Below are 20,531 nucleotides of genomic sequence, written 5' to 3'. Positions count from 1 at the left end.
TCCAACAAAACCTTACCTTTTATTTCAAAGGCATATGTCAAAACAGGTAACATATAATCAAGAAATGCTACATTTTTATCAGATCTCTCCCAAGAACCAACTGCATCAGCCAGAAGTGCCATCAGCTCATATCTAGAATAAAACAAAACACTCCTCAAAAAAGTGAAAGTGAAGATACTAATTGCAAGATCAGCAATAACTACACAAACTGTTTATTTACACTCTTTATAGAAGATATACTGTATGCCATTTAGAATAGATAGATAGATAGATAGATAGATAGATAGATAGATAGATAGATAGATAGATAGATAGATAGATAGATAGATATGAAAGGCACTAGATAGATAGATAGATAGATAGATAGATAGATAGATAGATAGATAGATAGATAGATAGATAGATAGCGTGAGGGACAGCCGACATTTCAGTCCAGACAGGAAGTCCCACAAATGGGAAAAACAGCATCTAAAGGACACTACATCCCCCGGAACGATAGATGGCAGCTCCCCTGGATAGAAATGGCTCCTCGGATTCCCGCAGGGCAGCATGGGACATGGAGTCCGTCTCTTCAGCCCTGTTGGGTACCATGGGTGCCGCCAGGGGGAGCTCACCAAGAACCCGGGGACTTTTATGATTACGCCACCCCGGAAGTACTTCGGCGTCACGAGGACAGAAGTCCACAGTACTTCCAGGGCACTGGAGGAAGGAAGATGTGGAGTTGACCCGGAGAAGAAATGCTTCCAGGTCATGGACTATAAAAGAACTTTGGGAACTCCCAGACGACGAGCTGAGTTGGGAGGAAGGGTGGCTAAGTGTCTGGGAGTTGGAGGATTGGTTTATTGATTATTGAGAATTGTTTATTAATAAGTAGTGCGGAGTGGAGGGTGCGTAGTGCACATAATTATTACAATAAAGAAGAATTATTGGACTTTTACCTGGTGTTTTGCGTGGTACCTGAGGGTTCAAGGGAGCAATAGCGCCCCCTACTGTCACAATAAATAGATAGATAGATAGATAGATAGATAGATAGATAGATAGATAGATAGATGTGAAAGGCACTATATAATAAACAGATAGATAGATAGAGATGAAAGGCACTATATACTAGATAGATAGATAGATAGATAGATAGATAGATAGATAGATAGATAGATAGATAGATAGATAGATAGATAGATAGATTAGATTCCCTACTTGAGTTGACATTCGCCAGTCTCTGCAGCAATCCTGTCTGCATGCTCTAAAATGCCTGTCAACTTGCAGTCCAAGTCAACTTTTACTTTCCTCGGTACATACTGCTTTTTTCTTTTTTCTCGCATCTCCTTCAATATACTTTGTAATGTTTCTAGATATTTGTCTAGGATATCTGGATTTAAAGAGTCCTTAATGTTTAAACCTGAAAAAGAAAGTGGGACTTATTTGTACACTTAAATAAATACTAGGCCATCAAAGAAAAACAGGATTGCAAATATATTAGCAAATTTAAAATATAAAATAAAGATCTTAGCATTAGAATGTGTAAAAACATAGCTTTAATCCTATCCTTTCTCAAGTAAGCTTAGTGTTTCAGTGATTCTTAGTCAGCACTTTTAGATTTACTGTTGTATTCACACATGCATGACCCTCAATAAGATAGCTTTTTAATTCTGCAGAGTTTCACCCTACTAACAAACATGATGCTGCAAACAAACAAGGTAACAGTCACTCCAAAGAATATTTATTTTTTCCACAAAAAGCTAGAGAAGCTTTCAGCCTGCCAGAAACAGAAATGCTTAAAGAGATTCAAATGATGCGTTTTATTTTAAATATTGAGCATTGCTTTCAGTGGCTCAGTATCTGTTCATTCTTTCATTTTCAAAACCTGTTTGTACCCAACATCATGTACAAGGCAGGAATGGGTGCATTCATGCAACCACACTGGCATGCAGTATTTATTGTCGATAAAGTACAGCATTATAACAAATAAATATCTCTGTTAAAGTAATCTGTCTTTAAAATGTTGAAAGTCAAGACATCATACAATTACATTGGAAAATAAATAAACATAACATTCTCAAATCCAGTGTGAGAGATGGCCAGCAGTTTATCCCGGCCAACACCCCCACGCCGCCAGATGGAGTCCTCCCTGCAACATGGAGATGCCCTGAATTCCCACAGGGCATCATGGACATTGGAGTTTTACTTCACAGCCCTGCTGAATACTGTGGGGTCCCCCGCAGGGATGCAGGATGGTTTCTATTATAACCCAGAAGTATCTCATTTCTTCACTCCCCTTGACTAGGGGGTACTTCTGGGCTATAATAGAAAGATTCTAGCTATACCATAGGAAACGGAGACGTTTTCATCTGACCTGGAAGTGCTATGGCATCACATGGACTGAAGGACAGAAGCACTTCCGGGTCGCGGACTATAAAAAGACTCAGGGAAACCCAGCAAGCCGAGCCGGAGTTGGGAGGGAGTGCGACAGAGCTGCTGGGTGGAGAGAAGGATTTATTATTATTGATTATTGTTATTTGTAGTGTTTATTGAGTATAGTGGAGGTGGAGGTGCTTTGTGCACAATATTTACAAAATTAAAATCATTTCTAATATTTTAGCTGGTGTCTGGATGTGCTGTCTGAGGGTTTCACAGGGCAACAGCGACCCCTGCTGTCACACTAGTTTAACTCTTTGAGGGCTGAATATTTTTCCAAAAAATTATGCTTTCACACCGAAATCAACCTGAAACGTCTGTTGCTGCACGCTGTGGCTGCCAGTTTGTCAAGTTTGCTGCCAGGCTATCTTCACGTGGCTTGGACAGCAGCGGTGGTCATGGTCACAGTGCATTACATCTCTGGTTTCTACGTACACCTTATCATTGTTAAGTGGCAGTCGTCCCTGGCAAACATTGTCAGTACTATGACTAGCTGGGCACCGATCAGCTGAAGCTGGACCCTCACATTCATTTTCGATCACTTGTATCAAAATCTGAGTCTGACAAGTCATAGTCCAGTTTAGAGATAATAGGCAAAGCACCATCCATGGACTATTTTGCTTCTCGCATTCGATTTGATCTCGCGCCAGATGTCATGTGCCATTTTTGCCATTGTGTGCACCTTGTTACTCGCGACAGCGCATGGAATCTCGATCAAACCGACGAATCTAACTTTCCTTCTATCAACGAGAGCCCAACGTAACGGTTGGTTTTGTCACAGTCGATGACCATCGTCAACTCCTTCTTTTGACAAAAGTCGACATCAGCCCTGAAAGAGTTACGGATATGGGGGTCCAGAGCTTATCCTGGCAGCAGCAGGCCCAAGGGAGAAACTGACCTTAGACAGAGTGCCAGTCCATCACAAGGCATACTCTCGTATACTGCACATCCACCTACACACTTACATAGGGCCAGTTAATTCATGCATTTGCTACACAGAAATGATTGAATGTTGAATTCAACCACTGCATTAGTGAAGCAGCAGCATAAACAACTCTGCCTCCCATATATGAAAATGCGCATGAGAAAAAAACAGTCCAAAGCTTTCAAAAAACTACCTGGAATCTGAACAAAGGGTTTTATTTCTCCCCTTTCTGCTTCATTTTTTTCCATGATACAACTTTTATTTTTCTTTTTTTCTCTTACTGCTACAATCTGGGCTTCAATTTGATCCGAGTCTTGTGTGATGATCTCAATTCTGTAAAACAATAACCAATATTTTAAATACCTGTAAATTAAGAATCCCTTCTCAAGAGGCACTATTTATTCTCATATATTTTTATCAATCAAGTCAAACTTAACAAACCAAAATTCAAGAGGCACTATTTAATATGATTAGTTTACTGTTCTAAATACCTCACTTTATTTATGCACACTTTCACCAAAAGCAGGATAAGTAAGTTGATCTGAGTCACACACTGAGTCAGTGCTAGGGATTTAACCAACAGCCTTCTGATTTATGGTACACGATTGTAACTAATAGGCTAGATGGACAGGTTCAGTATGCAGTATACATTCCTACATTTAGTCAAACATTGAATCTGGGTGTAAGGATCAGAAACAGATTCAAATTCACCTCATTAAACAACATAATTACCCATCACCTAGTGTAAAAGGGATTAAAAATTGGAGATTTTGTTGGTTTATTAAATAAGATTTGTAATATTTAATTTAAACATTTAATTTAACTAATATGTATTTTTTAAGTCACTAAAGTGTATGACTAATATTCTAGCTATACCATAAAACACATAATGGAAAACTAGTATCCCATTTAATTCTGTGTATTTAAACAGAAGTTTAGAAAGTTTGGAGAAAGCAAATGCAGGCTCCGGATTTGAAGTCCTGAAAAGCAGGCGATTTAGCTCAATGATTACATCATACTGTCAGGGACAGCCGGGATGCAAAGGGAAAAGCTGAGCAAAGGGAAAAGCTGAATGAATACAAATATCTCAAGGGCGAGAAAAACGGTAAAGGTTCTAGAAGAGGTTGTGGGCTAAGATTGAGAACACTTTAGAAAAGGGGTCCAGTAGATCTGTTCGTCTTTTGAACCAGCAGATAAACACATTTACAAGAATAAACAATGTATTTCACAGAGTGTTGAATTTTGGGATGCAAAATAGATATGTAAACTACATAAGAGCTATAGGAAATAAGCAAATGTGAACCAAAAGTTAAGAAAGAAGGATGTTTAACCTCAGTTAAACTAACCAGTGTGCACAGTACATATTCATTCAAAAAATGTGAAATGGAGGCTTTTGAGGACTTTGTTATTTAACTTGTACCTCATAATTAGCTTAAAAGAACTCCGGGTTGACGGGTAAAAGGTAAAGAATGAGAGGCAAACATGAGGCAGATGAAACGGAGAGATAACATGGTGTTAGTACGACAGACAGGGTATAAAGAGTCCCCAAGCTGCCTTGAACCATCATGCTCCAAAAAGAAAAAGAACCTTTGAGGTTGCAATACCTTTCATGAACACTTATACGACAAAACACCCTAAAAAAGAGAACAACTGTGTTCAATGAATAAAGGATGGCTAAAAATCACAGTCTTAAGTATGTTTTCAGCACATGGGCATATTCGTTTTTATTAAATTAATACAAACCAACAGGTTGACAGTATCTTTAACAACTCTTGGTTCCAACGTGAAATTCACATGTCCCTTACCAACTGCGTTATTTTAATTCCTTCAATGATGTTTTTATCACTCAGTAAATAAAACTTATAATCATCTGTGATTTTTTATTTGAGAAGGGACTACTTAAAATAATAAAGATAAGCAAATATACGCCCTTAAACACATCTGCTGGAAAGTAATGTGAAAGGAGACTAAAATAAATGTGTTAAGTCTTGAGTATATTGGATTTTATAAAAGAAAAAAAACTGCTATATGTCCATCCATTATCCAACCCGCTATATCCTACCTACAGGGTCACGGGGGTCTGCTGGAGCCAATCCCAGCCAGCACAGGGCACAAGGCAGGAAACAAAGCCCAGGCAGGGCGCCAGCCCACCACAGGGCACACACACACACACCCACACACTAGGGACAATTTAGGATTGCCAATCCACCTAACCTGCATGTCTTTGGACTGTGGGAGGAAACCGACGCAGACACGAGGAGAACATGCAAACTCCACGCAGGGAGGACCCGGGAAGCAAACCCGGGTCTCCTAACTGCAAGGCAGCAGCACTACCCACTGCGCCACCATGCCACCCTCTACTATATGTGGTCTTCAAAACTAAATCAGCTATATACAGTCATTAGAAATGCAAATCAACCTAACATGAACTCTTAAGCAAAACAGTGTGTGCTAATAAAGGTAGAACATGCAAACTACAAACTCACAGTCACTGGACTGGAAAATGTCTTCACTGTTCTACAATTCTGAAGCAGCAACACTAACCACTGCATCACTGTGAGACCCAAATAAAATATGGATCTATTGTGTTATGTGTTTGAAGGGCAGGGATTCTCATCTCTTTCAACACATACAGTATGAATGTAAACTCCAAAAAAGAAGAATTAACAGTAAATTTCATGAACTTCTGGGTGTCAGGGGATCACCTTATGTAACATATTCAGAAATAAGTTATGATCTACAACAAGAAGAAACAAAATGACAAACAGTAACTAAATAATAAGAAGAAAATATAAAGAGATGTATGTACCCAAAAAAGAGCTATGATGAAAGTTTCAGACTATGGAGCCTTCAAACAAATGTCAAGTACCATAAGTATGAAGTGACCAAGTCTTTCAAATTATTATATTTCCTGCTAGAAAGAGGAGTGAGTCATGCACCTTTTTATTTGTGCATACACTTTCTGGGAGAATTTTAACTTCTTAATTTTGTGATATTATTTTATTTAAAATGAAAAAACCAAAGTCAGTTTACCAGTTACTAAAAATTGTAATCATTTCATTCACACGTGGCAGAGTGGGTGTTAAAATGTGGCTAGGGCTCCTTTGGTCTCTGTATTACCCTTTGGCCCTCCTATCAGTGTCAGTTTTCTGTAAGCCGTCCTAACTTTGTTGGTAATCAGGTACGTACTGGCAATTATGATGGTGCTATGAACTACAAAATAAATGACAAAATGGGAACTGCAACTGGCCACATAGTCCTGGGAAGACAAGGAACAGAGCAGGAGATTACCCTGTGAGGCACCTGTGTTGAGGATCACGATCCAGAAAATGTACATCTTTGGGTTCACCATGGAGAAAATGCAAAATCCAATTACAGATGGTGGTAATAAGTCCAAATTCTGAGGTAAATGTGGAGCTGTAGCTTATAAACAGTGACTCTAGCACTGCAGTCTTTATTATCCAGGCTGCACTCGGGTCCTAATCTGGATCCTGAGTTGCTTTGTCGTATGGTGGGTACGGCAATGCGATGTATCAGCGTGTGCTCCTAACCGCTCTCATGTCTGGATGATATGAAGTGAAAAATAGTATTTGCAGTAGACAAGTTGTAATAATACTCTTGAAAATATATTAAAAGTAAATATACATAACTGGAAGCTGGTTTAATTTTATTCATGTAACATTCATTAACACAAACTTTAAAATAAAAACTTCTCAAAATAGATGTACACTCATATTTAATTGTGTTGAGGGTCACAGGGACCTGAGCATGGAAAACAAAAAATGTCTAATTTCTTATAATGACAGAAAGTCAAAAGCAAAGTTAGTTTCTGAAACACAGACAAAGTGTCGCTGTGGCATTAGAATGAGATCCTTTCTACACCAAAGTAAATGTCCATATCTACTATAAAGCAGAACTTTGGTAGTACTGCAAAATCAAACAAAAACACAACTGAAAATTAGACCATTGACAGTCTATACAGCAAAATCTTTCACTTTATAAATAATGGTAACAAATATTTCAAACAATGATGCCACTTAACTTTTTTCCAGGCTTTGAATCCTTTAAAAAGCCAGCCAGGCTGCAAATGTGATCTTCAAGTTATTCTATAATAAACTGCTCAAAAAAATTAAAGGAACACTTTGAAAACACATCAGATCTCAATGGGAAAAAGAAATCCTCCTGGATATCTATACTGATATAGACTGGGTAATGTGTTAGGAACGAAAGGATGCCACATCGTTTGATGGAAATGAAAATGATCAACCTACAGAGCCCTGAATTCAAAGACGCCCCAAAAATCAGAGTGAAAAAATTATGTGGCAGGATAGTCCATTTTGCCAAAATTTAATTGCAGCAACTCAAAATTGTACTCAGCACTTTGTATGGCCCCTGTGTTCTTGTATACATGCCTGACAACATCGGTGCATGCTTCTAATGAGATGACAGATGGTGTTATGGGGGATCTCCTCCCAGATCTGGACCAGGGCATCACTGAGCTCCTGGACAGTCTGAGGTGCAACCTGGTGGCATTGGACCAAAACATAATGTCCCAGAGGTGTTCTATTGGATTTAGGTCAGGAAAGTGTGGTGGCCAGTCAATGGTATCAATTCCTTCATCCTCCAGGAACTACCTGCATACTCTCACCACATGAGGCCAGGAATTGTCATGCACCAGGAGCCACTGTACCAGCATAGGGTCTGACAATGGGTCCAAGGATTTCATCCTGATACCTAATGGCAGCCAAGGTGCCTTTGTCAAGCCTGTAGCGGTCTGTGTGACCCTCCATGGATATACCTCCCCAGACAATCATTAACCCACCACCAAACTGCTCATGCTGAATGATGTTACAGGCAGCATAATGTTCTCCATGGCTTCTCCAGACCCTTTCACTTCTGTCACGTGCTCAGGGTGAACCTGCTCTCATCTGTAAAAAGCACAGGGCACCAGTGGTGCATCTGCCAATTCTGGTATTCTATGGCGAATGCCAATCGAGCTGCATGCTGCTGGGCAGTGAGCTCAGGGCCCATTAGAGGACATGGGGCCCTTGGGTCACCCTCATGAAGTCTTTCTGGTTGTTTGGTCAGAGACATTCACACCAGTGGCCTGCTGGAGGTCATTTTGTAGGGCTCTGGTAGTGCTCATCCTGTTCTGCTTTTCCCAAAGGAGCAGATACTGGTCCTGCTAATGGGTTAAGAACCTTCTATGGCCCTCTCCAGCTCTCCTAGAGTAACTGCTTGTCTCCTGGAATCTTCTCCATGCCCTTGAGACTGTGCAGGGAGACACAGCAAACCTTCTGGCAATGACACGTATTGATGTGCCATCCTGGAGAAGTTGGACTACCTGTGCAACCTCTGTAGGGTCCAGGTATCACCTCGTGCTACCAGTAGTGACACTGACTGTAGCCAAATGCAAAACTAGTGAAGAAACAGTCAGAAAAGATGAGGAGGGAAAAATGTCAGTGGCCTCCACCTGTTAAACCATTCCTATTTTGGGGGTCATCTCATTGTTGCCCCTCTAGTGCATCTGTTGTTAATTTCATTAACACCACAGCAGCTGAAACTGATTAACAACCCCCTCTGCTAATTAACTGACCAGATTAATATCCCATAAGTTTCATTGACTTTATGCTATACTCTGATTAAAAAGTGTTCCTTTAATTTTTTTGAGCAGTATATAACTGCATGGTCTTTTTGCCAGTATATTACCCTTGACTACTTCTACCAGTGTCTATTGCCATGCAACACCAATAAGGTATTAATCAGGAAATGAATAGGAGGGATCAGGTCAATAATAGAAGGAGTTTGTCTTCTCATTCAGATCTGCATACCAATCAGCTCCTTAGTGTTGTCTCCCTACAGAAGACACTGAGCCATCGGACTGCTATGTGGAAGTCTGCCCTGTTAGTTCAATTCTACCCAGGGGGGTAAACGTTAACATTATACAAAGTTATACCTGCATTTTTATCACTCTTTAATTTAATCTTGTTTCTTATCAGTATGCTGCTGCTGGAGTATGTGAATTTCCCCTTGGGATTAATAAATTATCTATCTATCTATCTATCTATCTATCTATCTATCTATCTATCTATCTAATGTGAGGCTGGCAACTCAGATGTAAGTCATAAATTGACAGGCAGATGGCAGCAGCAACACAATTCAATGGAATAAAATGCAACAGCATATTCCAACAGGCAAAATGTCATACACAGACATTTTGACAAAAAATACAAAGCTAACGATACTAGACACAAGCTAAAGTGCAAATTGTAAAACAAACAAAGAACAGAATTTGGAAAATCATATTCTTACAGAGGTTTTTACTTAAGGCCTGGTAAAGGCTGAGCACACAAAGCCTGAGCAAAGTGCTCTTGTCAGACTCCTCTTTTTATTTATTATGCCTCTCCCATCATATGATTACTGCCTGATTAATATTTTATGGCAATAACGGGGTTGGATCACAGGCAATGTGCAGACTAAAGGAGTGGCTACAAGCAGAGCCACAGCCCCTTCCTCACAGGCATTCATTTTCATGCAGGAGGACACTTAGATCCCACCTGGTCATTCTACGTATAGTATATTTAAACTGCCCACATTCTCTTTTTCCACATTGGTTTACACCAGAGGCTTCAGTTTCCCAAAGACTTGCTGACAGGCTGACCACTGGTTATAAATCAGATCAATGTGACCAGTTTTGGATATATGTGTGTTGTCTACATATCTCTACATATATTAAGCAATAGAACATCCTTTCATCCTGAGTCCAGGCCTGTGGCATAATTTTGTCTGGTATCTACAAGAGGCTGGAAATGTCAAATGAAGAAAGGCAACAAGAAAATACTAAATGCCAAAGAAGCACAAAGAACGAATGATTATAAGGCTAGAATATTCAATGAACAAATGCAAGTGGCTGTGTATGATAAACAGTCTAGCGTATATCTATCTGTGTGTCACTTCGCTGGTATCCACAGCAGAGATATAAGGCATATCCAGTGAAAAGCGGTTCATAAATGCCCAACACGATTAAAACAGATGGACTTGCCATTGCACCATTAAGCCATTTTTAAAAATGGCTATTTCAGAATAGTAACTATTTAAAAACTGAATTTACTTGTTGAATAGGGTCTATTTTACAACATCACTCTCTATTATAAAAGGAAATCCTCAGACGAGACATTCTCTGAGATAATTTCAAGTCCCGTGAGACAAGACTGTTTGCCACGAGATGTAACTACACCCACGGACCAATCACCTCTCATTCGTGTGAATGCTACTGTCAGACAGTTCCTGTGCTCTCATCTGTTATAAATTTTTATGTTTTCAGTGTAGAACACTAAGTAAAACGTCATAAAGAGTTTCAAAAACGTTGGTGCGATACACATGCAGAGCAGGTTAGAGATTATGAAAGTACTAAAATTCAAAAATCTCAAAAAACTTATAGTAAACATCACATTAGCGCTAACAAATGGAAATTATTAACTCTGTAAAACAAGGGAACAGTGAAAAGAGATCATATGGACATAGGTGATATGACAGAAGTATGAAGATATTGTTCGGCTTTAAAGTTTAATTCGGAGACTTATAGATCATCTAATTTGTGTCGACATCAGGGAAAAATAGTGTTTCTTCCCAATGAAGAGGCGTGTCGATGAGAAATAAAATATTTGTTATTTGGTGAAAGTGAAAACCACAAACACTACAGGCAAAATATCCGAATCTACAATAATCTGTTTGCATTCGCATCATTCAATGCTCAAAACGTAGATTTACACGATTCAGGACTATACACTATGAGAATCTGTGGTCCTACAAAAATTAAAGCTACTACAAGTTTAATTTCGAAGAAACCACAATTCGGTCAGATTTATGTTTATGATCACGGAGAAGCGATGTAACATAGAATCGAAAGAGTTAAACGATCAGACGTATTAGAAATTCTACAGCCAATAAGGAATACAAAAATAGGGAGTCCTCGGGTTACAATATTTCGAGTTTACAAAAAAAATTGAGACATGAGTGTTTTGGCTTACGCTATTAGCGTCATACTTACAGACTGCATGGGCGAACTAGTTTTGTTGCGCGCGGAGGAAGTGTTCCGTTTGTTTTGCTTTGTTTGGTGACTTTGTGGCCCTTATCATGGCTCCTAAACGAAAGTCAGAGCCTTCAGATGGTAGTGTTTCGAAGAAGAGCAAAGCCATCACGATGGAAGTGAAATTAGACATTGTAAAGAGATCAGAAGGAATAACGGTAAGGAATTTTTTTTACACTCGTTTTTTGTCATTTTTTCTGTTACTACAGTACAGTATATTTATGTCCTTTTCCTTTTTCTGTGGCTTAGTTGTGTTTTTATGTTTTAGATTATGAGTTTGCAAATGTGTTAGGACGGGTAAGTGACTTAGGCTAGGGTGTTTTTCGACTCACACCGAAATTCGGATTACATTACTGTTGTAGGAACGGAACTGTGTGGTAACCCGAGGACCCCCTGTACGTCCAAAAGTATCGTACTTTACACAAAATATATCTGAAAAACACAAATAAAGAAGTTTTCTTGGATTTCTATATGAATCCAAAAGATCACGCTCACGTATATAATAAACCAACATGTGACAAATTGTCTGCAATAATAGTTTTGAAAGACGGAGATATCAAAGATAGAGTTGATATTCGTGTTTATTCAAAAGCACAGCGCGATTCGTTGCAGGCAGCAGATCTGTGAAATGACTAGGGGGGGTTGGAGAGCGAAGTGAGCAGGGGGCCGAGCCCCCTAGCTTTTATAACTTTGCATTCTATCTGCAGTGCTCAATTTAATACAGAGAAATACTATATGCAAATGCTTTTTTTACATATTGCTATTATTTTATTGATTGTAGTAGTCTGCCAAAGTCAGGCTGATTTCAGAAGAACAACATTCTACATTTTCTGTCTATCACAATAGGTAAGTTGATATCAATCAAAAAACCCAAACCTCGAGATAGTAATATTTACTCCATCCTCTAGGGTGAACTGAACACTGATTATTGATTAACATTGATTATTTTGATTCTTCATGTTTAAGCACCTTTTATTATATGCAACAAGTTTTGCAGGTGGTTTCCCAAGAAGCATGGCCACCTGCCTATAACTGTCAAGGAACTGCCTTCCCACAGTCCCTTGCGGTTCTTTGGGAATGCGCTCATAGTGTAGTGGGATTCTCTTGTGATTATTTTGTGTGTTTGTGATTTATGGATTTTGAACCTTTTGTTCTGTTTGCCTCATATTGGGACTGAGACTGCTATTTGAATCAGCTGTCTTAAAGACGTCGCCTCCTGGGCCTTTTTGCCTTTTGCTTATTTTTTATGTTACAGAGCATTTTTGTAAAATAAATGCTTTTATTTTTAAAGCTTCTTTGTTGCCCTTTTGGTGTGACTACTCGGGGTTGACTGTTTTCCACTCTGATGATTATTTTGAGTAATTATTGGAACTTTCGAGTTCATTGCAAAATGAACTGTCATAAAAAATGACATTTGAACTCCTGCCAGGGGAGGAACACTGGCTGAAATATAACAAAGATATTGAAATTGCCAGTAATATGGACTGTTTGGAGCCTTTCGGTTTAGAGAAGCTGGCTGGTTGACCAACTCTGAGTTAAAATTCAACAACATAAAATAATGCTGGTTTGTGGATTTGTATATTATGGATTGGATTGCTCATTTTAGTAACTTTATTATCTTCTTAATCAGAAAAATATAAGATCCTTAATACATTAAGACATGTTTCCCTTTCACCACTGCATTGAATGTTCTACCTAACCTCTTCTGCAGTTCAGCAGCTCTTTGTTTGTAGTTCATAAGAGTTGTTGGCTCGGCAGCTGTAGCTCTCATCTTTCCATGGCTGAATCTTTCATCTCGGCCACCTTCCTTTAGGGCTCTAATGCAGTCATCATATTCCTGTTTAATGCAAGTAAGAATTCTTTTGTATGTGGTTGCGTGCTCAATAACCTGTTAAAGAAATATTTAAAACATTAATTGTAACCTCAGGTTCTACCTGCAAGTTAAATTACACAATATAGTAACGACAGACGTCCCTGCAGGATACACTTGGTGACTCATAAAGTGAGTCAGGTAAGTGCAGTATTATTCTTAGATTTGCCGTTCTTCTTTCCTCCCACACATGCAGTGGATTCAGAAAATATTCAGTCCATTTTGGTTTCTGCACACATTACTGTGTTGGTAGATTAAGTGCATCCTGTTTGCTTAAATTACTCGAGACATGTCTAGAACTTAATTCAAGTCCACCTGTGGCAAACTGACCTGATTGGATATTGTTTAGAAAAGCACACATCCAAGTCCAAGGACGTACCTGTAGACGACTGACATCAAAATGTGTTGAGGCATAGATCTGGGCAAGGGAATAAAAACATTTCTATAGCTTTGAGTGTTCTCAGGAGCGCAGTAATTGTGAAATGGAAGAAGTTTGGAACCACCAGCCAAGAAGGGCCTTGGTCAGGGAAGCAACTAAGAACCAAATTGTCACTCTAACCAAGCTACAGAAGTCCTCTGTTGAAATAGGAGAACCTGACAGAAGGACAACCATCTCAGCAGTACTCCATCAATCAGACATTTATGGAAAGGCATGATAGTTTAATGGACTCTGTGAGCATAAGGTAAAAGATTCCCTGATCTGATGAGACAAACATCTGAACTCTTTGGGCAGAACTCCAAGCACTATGTCCACCAAAGGCCAGGCAGTGCTCATCTGCTTAATACCATCCCAGCGGTAGTAAGAAAGAAAGTTGTAAGAAAGGACAGAGCCGACCATACTTTCTTAGAAGGTTGGCGTCTTTCAACATCTGCAATAAGATGCTGCAGATGTTCTCCCAGACGGTTGTGGCGAGTGCCCTCTTCTACGCAGTGGTGTGCTGGGGAGGCTGCATAAAGATGATAGACACCTCACGCCTGGACAAACTTGTTAAGAAGGCAGGCTCCATTGTATGAGTAAAGTTGGACAGTTTAACATCCATGGCAGAGCGACGGGCGCTGAGCAGGCTCCTGTCAATCATGGAGAATCCACTGCATCCACTGAACAGGATCATCTCCAGACAGAGGAGTAGCTTCAATGACAGACTGCTGTTACCGTCCTGCTCCACTGACAGACTGAGGAGATCGTTCCTCCCCGACACTATGCGACTCTTCAATTCCACCCGGGGGAGTAAATGTTAACATTACTCAAAGTTATTGTCTGCTTTTACATGCATTTTTATTACTCTTTAATTTAATATTGTTTTTTTGTTTTTTGTATCAGTATGATGCTGCTGGATTATATGAATTTCTCCTTGGGTTTAATAAAGTATCTATCTATCTATCTATCTATCTATCTATCTATCTATCTATCTATCTATCTATCTATCTATCTATCTATCTATCTAATGTGAGGCTGGCAACTCAGATGTAAGTCATAAATTGACAGGCAGATGGCAGCAGCAACACAATTCAATGGAATAAAATCCATCCGTCCATCCATTTTCTAACCTGCTGAATCTGAACACAGGGTCACGGGGGTCTGCTGGAGCCAATCCCAGCCAACACAGGGCACAAGGCAGGAACCAATCCTGGGCAGGGTGCCAATAAATGCAACAGCATATTCCAACAGGCAAAATGTCATATCTATCTATATTGGTGCTTCTTAGCAGCAGGGACAGGCAGACTGGTCACAACTGAAGGAACAATGAATGAAGTCAAACACAGAGCGGTCTGTGAAGAAAACCTTCTCTAGAGTGAACTTTTCAGCACAAAAATTACCCAAATAATACAGCCAAGACAAGGCTGGAGTGGCTTCAGAGCAAGTCTCTGACTGTCCTTTAGTGGCCCAGACTTAAACCCCACAGAACATGTGTAGAGACACTTGAAGAGATGGCAGTTTACAGATTCCATCTATTCATTATCCAACTCGCTATCTGCTGGAGCCAATCCCAGTCAACACAGGGCGCAAGGCAGGAAACAAACCCTGGGCACAGCTCCAGCCCACCGCAGGGCACACACACCCACACACCAAGCACACACTAGGGATCGGCAATCCACCTAACCTGCATGTCTTTGGACTGTGGGAGGAAACCCATGTAGAAACGCAAGGAGGAACCAGGAAGCGAACCCGGGTCTCCTAACTGCAAGGCAGCAGCGCTACCCACTGTGCCACCGTGCCGCCCAGTTTACAGATTCTTCCCATGCAATTTATCAGAACTTGAGAAGATCTGCCAGGAAGAATAGAATAAACTGCCCAAATCTAGGTGTGGAAAGCTTATAGAGACTTACCCGAGAAGACCTGAAGCTGTAATTACTGCCAAATGGGCTTCTACAAAGTACAGAATGATTTATATGAATGAGAGATTTCATTTTTTGATTTTTAATGAAAACCTTTCTGAAAACATGTTTTCACTTTGCCATTAAGAGTGCAGATTGATGGGCAAAACTGGCAAATTTACCCATTTAAAATGAATTATACATGACAATAATGCGAGTGTGCAGAAAGTGAAGGGTATGAATAATTTCTGAATCCACTCTGTATAAAGAGGCAGTATTTGCATTACTCTACCTTGTCAAATGCAAAACTGTAAATTGTGTAACGTTGCTCATCTGGGACATTTTCAGGACACTTCAACTTTTCCTTCTCTTTTTCAATATAGTTGCACAATGTGTCCACAAATCTCTTGTCATGTATGCCAGCAATTGAAGGAAGTACAAAAGAGTTGAATGGTGTTTCCTCACATGAAGCAAATTCTTCCGACATTACTAGAAAAAGACATAAATGCCAAAAAGGAAAACTGCTTTAACATCAGAAGGAAATTCATAAATACACATAGAGACAAAAAAAATGTTCATGTTCTCTGACACAAGGGAAAACAAATCAAATAAAAGGTAAGAGAGGTTAACACATAGGAGACAACCAGTTCATCAAAATGTATTTTATAAAGCACTTTTAAGTCAGCATATTATCACAGAGCACTTCACAAAGCAAAGTAGTGTAAAATGTATAAAATATAAAATCATTCAAACCATGATAAATTGCAAGAAAAAAAACTCTGAAGGGCCTTTATAAATTAAAATGGAAATAGAGTAATAGCCTGACAATACACGGTATGAATAAAGATATAGCCATTAAAATGAAAAGTAGAAAATGTGTGCTTTATGCATATTTTGCCTATTTATACATAAGAGTATACATTATTACAATTATGGTTGCTAACACTCAAATAGCTATATATACACAACACAGAATTTAAACATACATCACTGATATATTAAATTACTAGCACATGGTCTTCAAAGTTGCTTAAGCCAGATGAGATTTGTAGCCTTTCTCATCACCACTGAGTACAAAAAACCAGAACAGACCCTTGATGGTGCCAGCCCATCGCAGGACACATTTGGGGCAGTTTACATTTATCCACTACCTTAACCTGCAAGTTTTGGGGAAGAGGAAGAGAAATGGGATAACCTGGAGATAAATCCCCACATGCATAGGCAGAATGTGAAATCTCATTGCAGAGAGAGAAGCAGCAACGCTAAGCTCTCTGCCACCTTAATAAATGAAGTGTTAAGATTGTCAGACTGGCTTTATCCAGTTCAACCCCCTGGTTAGTGTTGCCAGTTCTTCAGTCATGTACAGTACAGACTCACACTCAACTGGGTCAAACTCGCAGGGCCAGTTGATATTAGCAATCAAGTGTCCTGTACAGGACCTGATCCAGGGGGTCATTTAGACAGCCTAAGAATCCCAAACCTCGCGTCCACCACGGTGTTGCTTTTATTATTACCTGTTGGATACTTTATCTGGCACTTTATCAACCCACAACCCTAGACTATTCTTACCACTTCGGTCAGATAGACATGAGAAAAACAAGCCAAACCCACACGGACGGTTACCCTGGTCAGAATGTTTGCAATGCTAGACACTGCGCTAACAGACTGCCCAATTCTAATATAACCATTACCATCTACAAACGGCGTGCACTTGATAATATTTTATGCGCGCGTTCATTCTGTACAATCGAAATTTGTTCCGGAGCTCAGTTTACTACTTTGACATATAAAGTATGTTTAGTACTTCCCCACTTTTTATTACACATGTATTTAAGAGAGGGAGTACATTTTCACTTTACTTTATATTTTACAGAAAATACGTGAAGCAGAAAAATGCACTGCACAACGTTAAAGGTCTATTTCGTTTATCGATTTTCTATTTTAACAATGACTTACTATCTGACGTGCGGCGAGACTTGTAATTGAAATCTGTTTGATGTAACCACGTCGGTTGCCTTGGGCACCAATGCGCTGCAGTGATTCACGGGAAATTGAGTTTTCTCCCAAGAGTTCGATGCATAGATGGTGCAAACTAATGAGTAGAGTCGAAAATAGTAAGCCTGTCTATTTGATCCAGTAAACATGTATCGATGTATCATTTTATCACGTAATGTTTACATTGTATAATCGGACATATGAATTACAGATTTCAATTGTGTTTGATATATTTTAAACTACACTTCCTATAATGCTTATGGCGATAGACAGCGCACCGTACTCAGCTACTAGGACATGATATCCGTGACTTTGGCAATAATACAGTTCATTTGCACTAACTGTTGGTGCGTACTTTTTTTTCCAAGGGTAAGATAAGGTAAGATTTAAAAACTATACAGGGTCTGAAAAAATGGCCTAAGAATTTAGAAGTCGGGGAAACAATGAAATAAGATGCTTCGTATTTGAGGAGTTCTCATCCATGCTCATTACTTTTGGGCAATTTCTTGTTCTTAACTTTACCAAAATCTCCTACTTTGCAATTGGTTACTCCTTACAAATTAAATTGGCACTTGAGTTAGTAGGGTGAATAGCTTGCTTTCTGGATGTATTGAATTATATGCTAAGAGTAAATGTGCCAATTAGAGCTACAGTTTGTAAAAATAACAACTGAGAACTGTAACATTAAAAATGACTAAATCTGCACCAAATTAACGTCATTCCGGACCAAAATCTTTAAATGCCTTTCAGACAGCCTTGGTGTCAAAATCCACTAACAGCTGTGTTTGGTGGGCTCACGGAGGGGCTTAAAGTGGAGAAGGACAAAGAAACTGTAACTGTCTTTACTTCACCATTGGCACGTAGACTTATCTTGTTCAACTGGAAGAATCCTAACTCACCTCTTTTACGTCAGTGGGTAACTCATGTTATATATTATCTAAAATTGGAAAAAATCTAATTCTTACTTAGACAATCTGTACAAAGCCTTTTCAAAACTCGGCAGGATCTAATCAATAACATTTTAGAATAAGCATTTAAATTGAGGAAGTGGATTCTCTCCCCTCTTTTATATTCTATTTATGTTGATTAATTTATTTATTTACATACAGGGTGTCCATAAACTACGTGTGTAGTTTAAAATAGTTGTAACTTTGTAATTATACTGTATGTGATAGAAAGAATTCGTGAAAAGGATTACAAAGCTTGATGCATCTAGTTTTTTCTTCTCTTTAGAAATTTTATTTTTCATGTATTTGGGGAACTGAAAATCCACATGAGTCTGTTGAATATGAAAGAGATTCTCCCAAAGTTAATGTGTGGTGTGCTTTGGGAAAAAATCGAGTCACAGGGCCATTCTTTTTTGAAGGGAGTGTTGCTGATGGTGATAGCTATTTAGAAGTGCTGCAAAATGACTTTATTCCTCGACTTGAACAATTAGGATTGATAGAGAATACAGTGTTGCAACAAGATGGTGCTCCTTGTCACTTTGCTTTGCATGTCAGACAGTTTCTACAGGAGAGTTTCCCTAACAGATTGATTGGAAGAGGTGGACCATTTTACTGGCCTCCACGTTCACCAGATTTGACTCCATTGGATTTCTTTTTATGGGGACATGTGAAAACGAATGTCTATTCAACCTAACCTTGATCTTTAGAAGACTAGCAATAGATATGATTGCTGGTATTACTGAAAATCAGCTTGAAAATGTTTTCCGAGAACTACAGAATCGTATTACCCTTTGTATTACTAATTAATGGTGGACATGTTGAAAATTAACAAGAACAATAAAAAATGTAAGTGTTTCTTCTTTCTAATCCTTCTTAGAGATTCTTTCTGTCACATATACTTACAAAGTTACAACTATTTTAAATTGCACACAGACTTTATGGACACTCTGTATTTTTGCTACTATTAAAGTTTAACTCTGGTGGTCTAGCTCTATTTTTCTTGGGTGGGGGTTGATTTGTTTCAAGCCTAGTTTTGTTAAACTTGACCTGCATGTATGGAATGTTATTTGATTTTAATAAAATTAATAAAATGTTAAAAAAAAAATACCAATTGAACTTATCTACTTTCAGCAGTACAGTAGCTCATCTCTTACCTGATGACAGCATGTCACTCATTTCTGGGAGATGACAATAACTTTAAATTTGGAGGTGCTGATTCTCCACCCAACCACATCAATAAACTGGTGACTAAAAGTATTCCGGGAACACGTGTAATGGAGAGCATGGGCAGCATTAGTCATGTCAGTCATCATTTCAGGCATATTTTACTATCCTCTTGTGTTCTGCTTTTGTCTTCAAGGGTCAGGCAATGTAAGAGAGCTAGCCATCCTGATCAGTCTGTCAGTTCAAGCACTTGGCATTCCATGAGTCAGTCTATCTATCTATTATTATACAAAATTATTGTCTGTCTGTTATACTTTCATTGTTATCACTCTTTAATTTAATATTGTTCTTTATCAGTATGCTGCTGCTGGAGTATGTGAATTTCCTTTTGGGATTAATAAAGTATCTATCTATCTATCTATCTATCTATCTATCTATCTATCTATCTATCTATCTATCTATCTATATAGTGCCTTTCATATCTATCTATCTATCTATCTATCTATCTATCTATCTATCTATCTATCTATCTATATAGTGCCTTTCATGTCTATCTATCTACCTATCAACTGCCTTTCATATCTATCTATCTATCTATCTATCTATCTATCTATCTATCTATCTATATAGTGCCTTTCATATCTATCTATCTATCTATCTATCTATCTATCTATCTATCTATCTATCTATCAATACTAAAATAATCTATTAATATGCAGAGTGGGAGGAGTGTAAAGGGGGAGTAATGGTGGTTTTTGTGTTATAATGAATTACCATCTGATTTTCTTATTAATGTGTGGATTAGGAGGA

The 20,531-nt window shown here is 38.8% G+C and overlaps 1 protein-coding gene across 1 annotated transcript in view; it reads right to left on the bottom strand.

Annotated features, from left to right (window-relative positions):
* Positions 1-17,612, bottom strand: part of LOC120516569 (clathrin heavy chain linker domain-containing protein 1-like) — a 46,963-nt gene extending 29,351 nt beyond the window's left edge. The window contains exons 1-6 of the mRNA XM_039738332.1: positions 17,572-17,612; positions 15,908-16,104; positions 13,130-13,317; positions 3,534-3,673; positions 1,198-1,399; positions 17-132 (exon numbers count right to left, since the gene is read on the bottom strand). Of these exons, the coding sequence (XP_039594266.1) occupies positions 17-132; positions 1,198-1,399; positions 3,534-3,673; positions 13,130-13,317; positions 15,908-16,102 (841 nt within the window). The 5' untranslated portion in view covers positions 16,103-16,104; positions 17,572-17,612. The remainder of the gene's footprint in view (positions 1-16; positions 133-1,197; positions 1,400-3,533; positions 3,674-13,129; positions 13,318-15,907; positions 16,105-17,571) is intronic.
* Between the last annotated feature and the right edge of the window lie 2,919 nt (positions 17,613-20,531).

The sequence above is a fragment of the Polypterus senegalus genome, chromosome 16 (assembly GCF_016835505.1).
Source record: "Polypterus senegalus isolate Bchr_013 chromosome 16, ASM1683550v1, whole genome shotgun sequence".
Lineage (NCBI taxonomy): Eukaryota > Metazoa > Chordata > Cladistia > Polypteriformes > Polypteridae > Polypterus > Polypterus senegalus.
The sequence above is the reverse complement of the archived record's forward strand: the minus strand, read 5'-3'. Positions and strand labels throughout refer to the sequence as shown.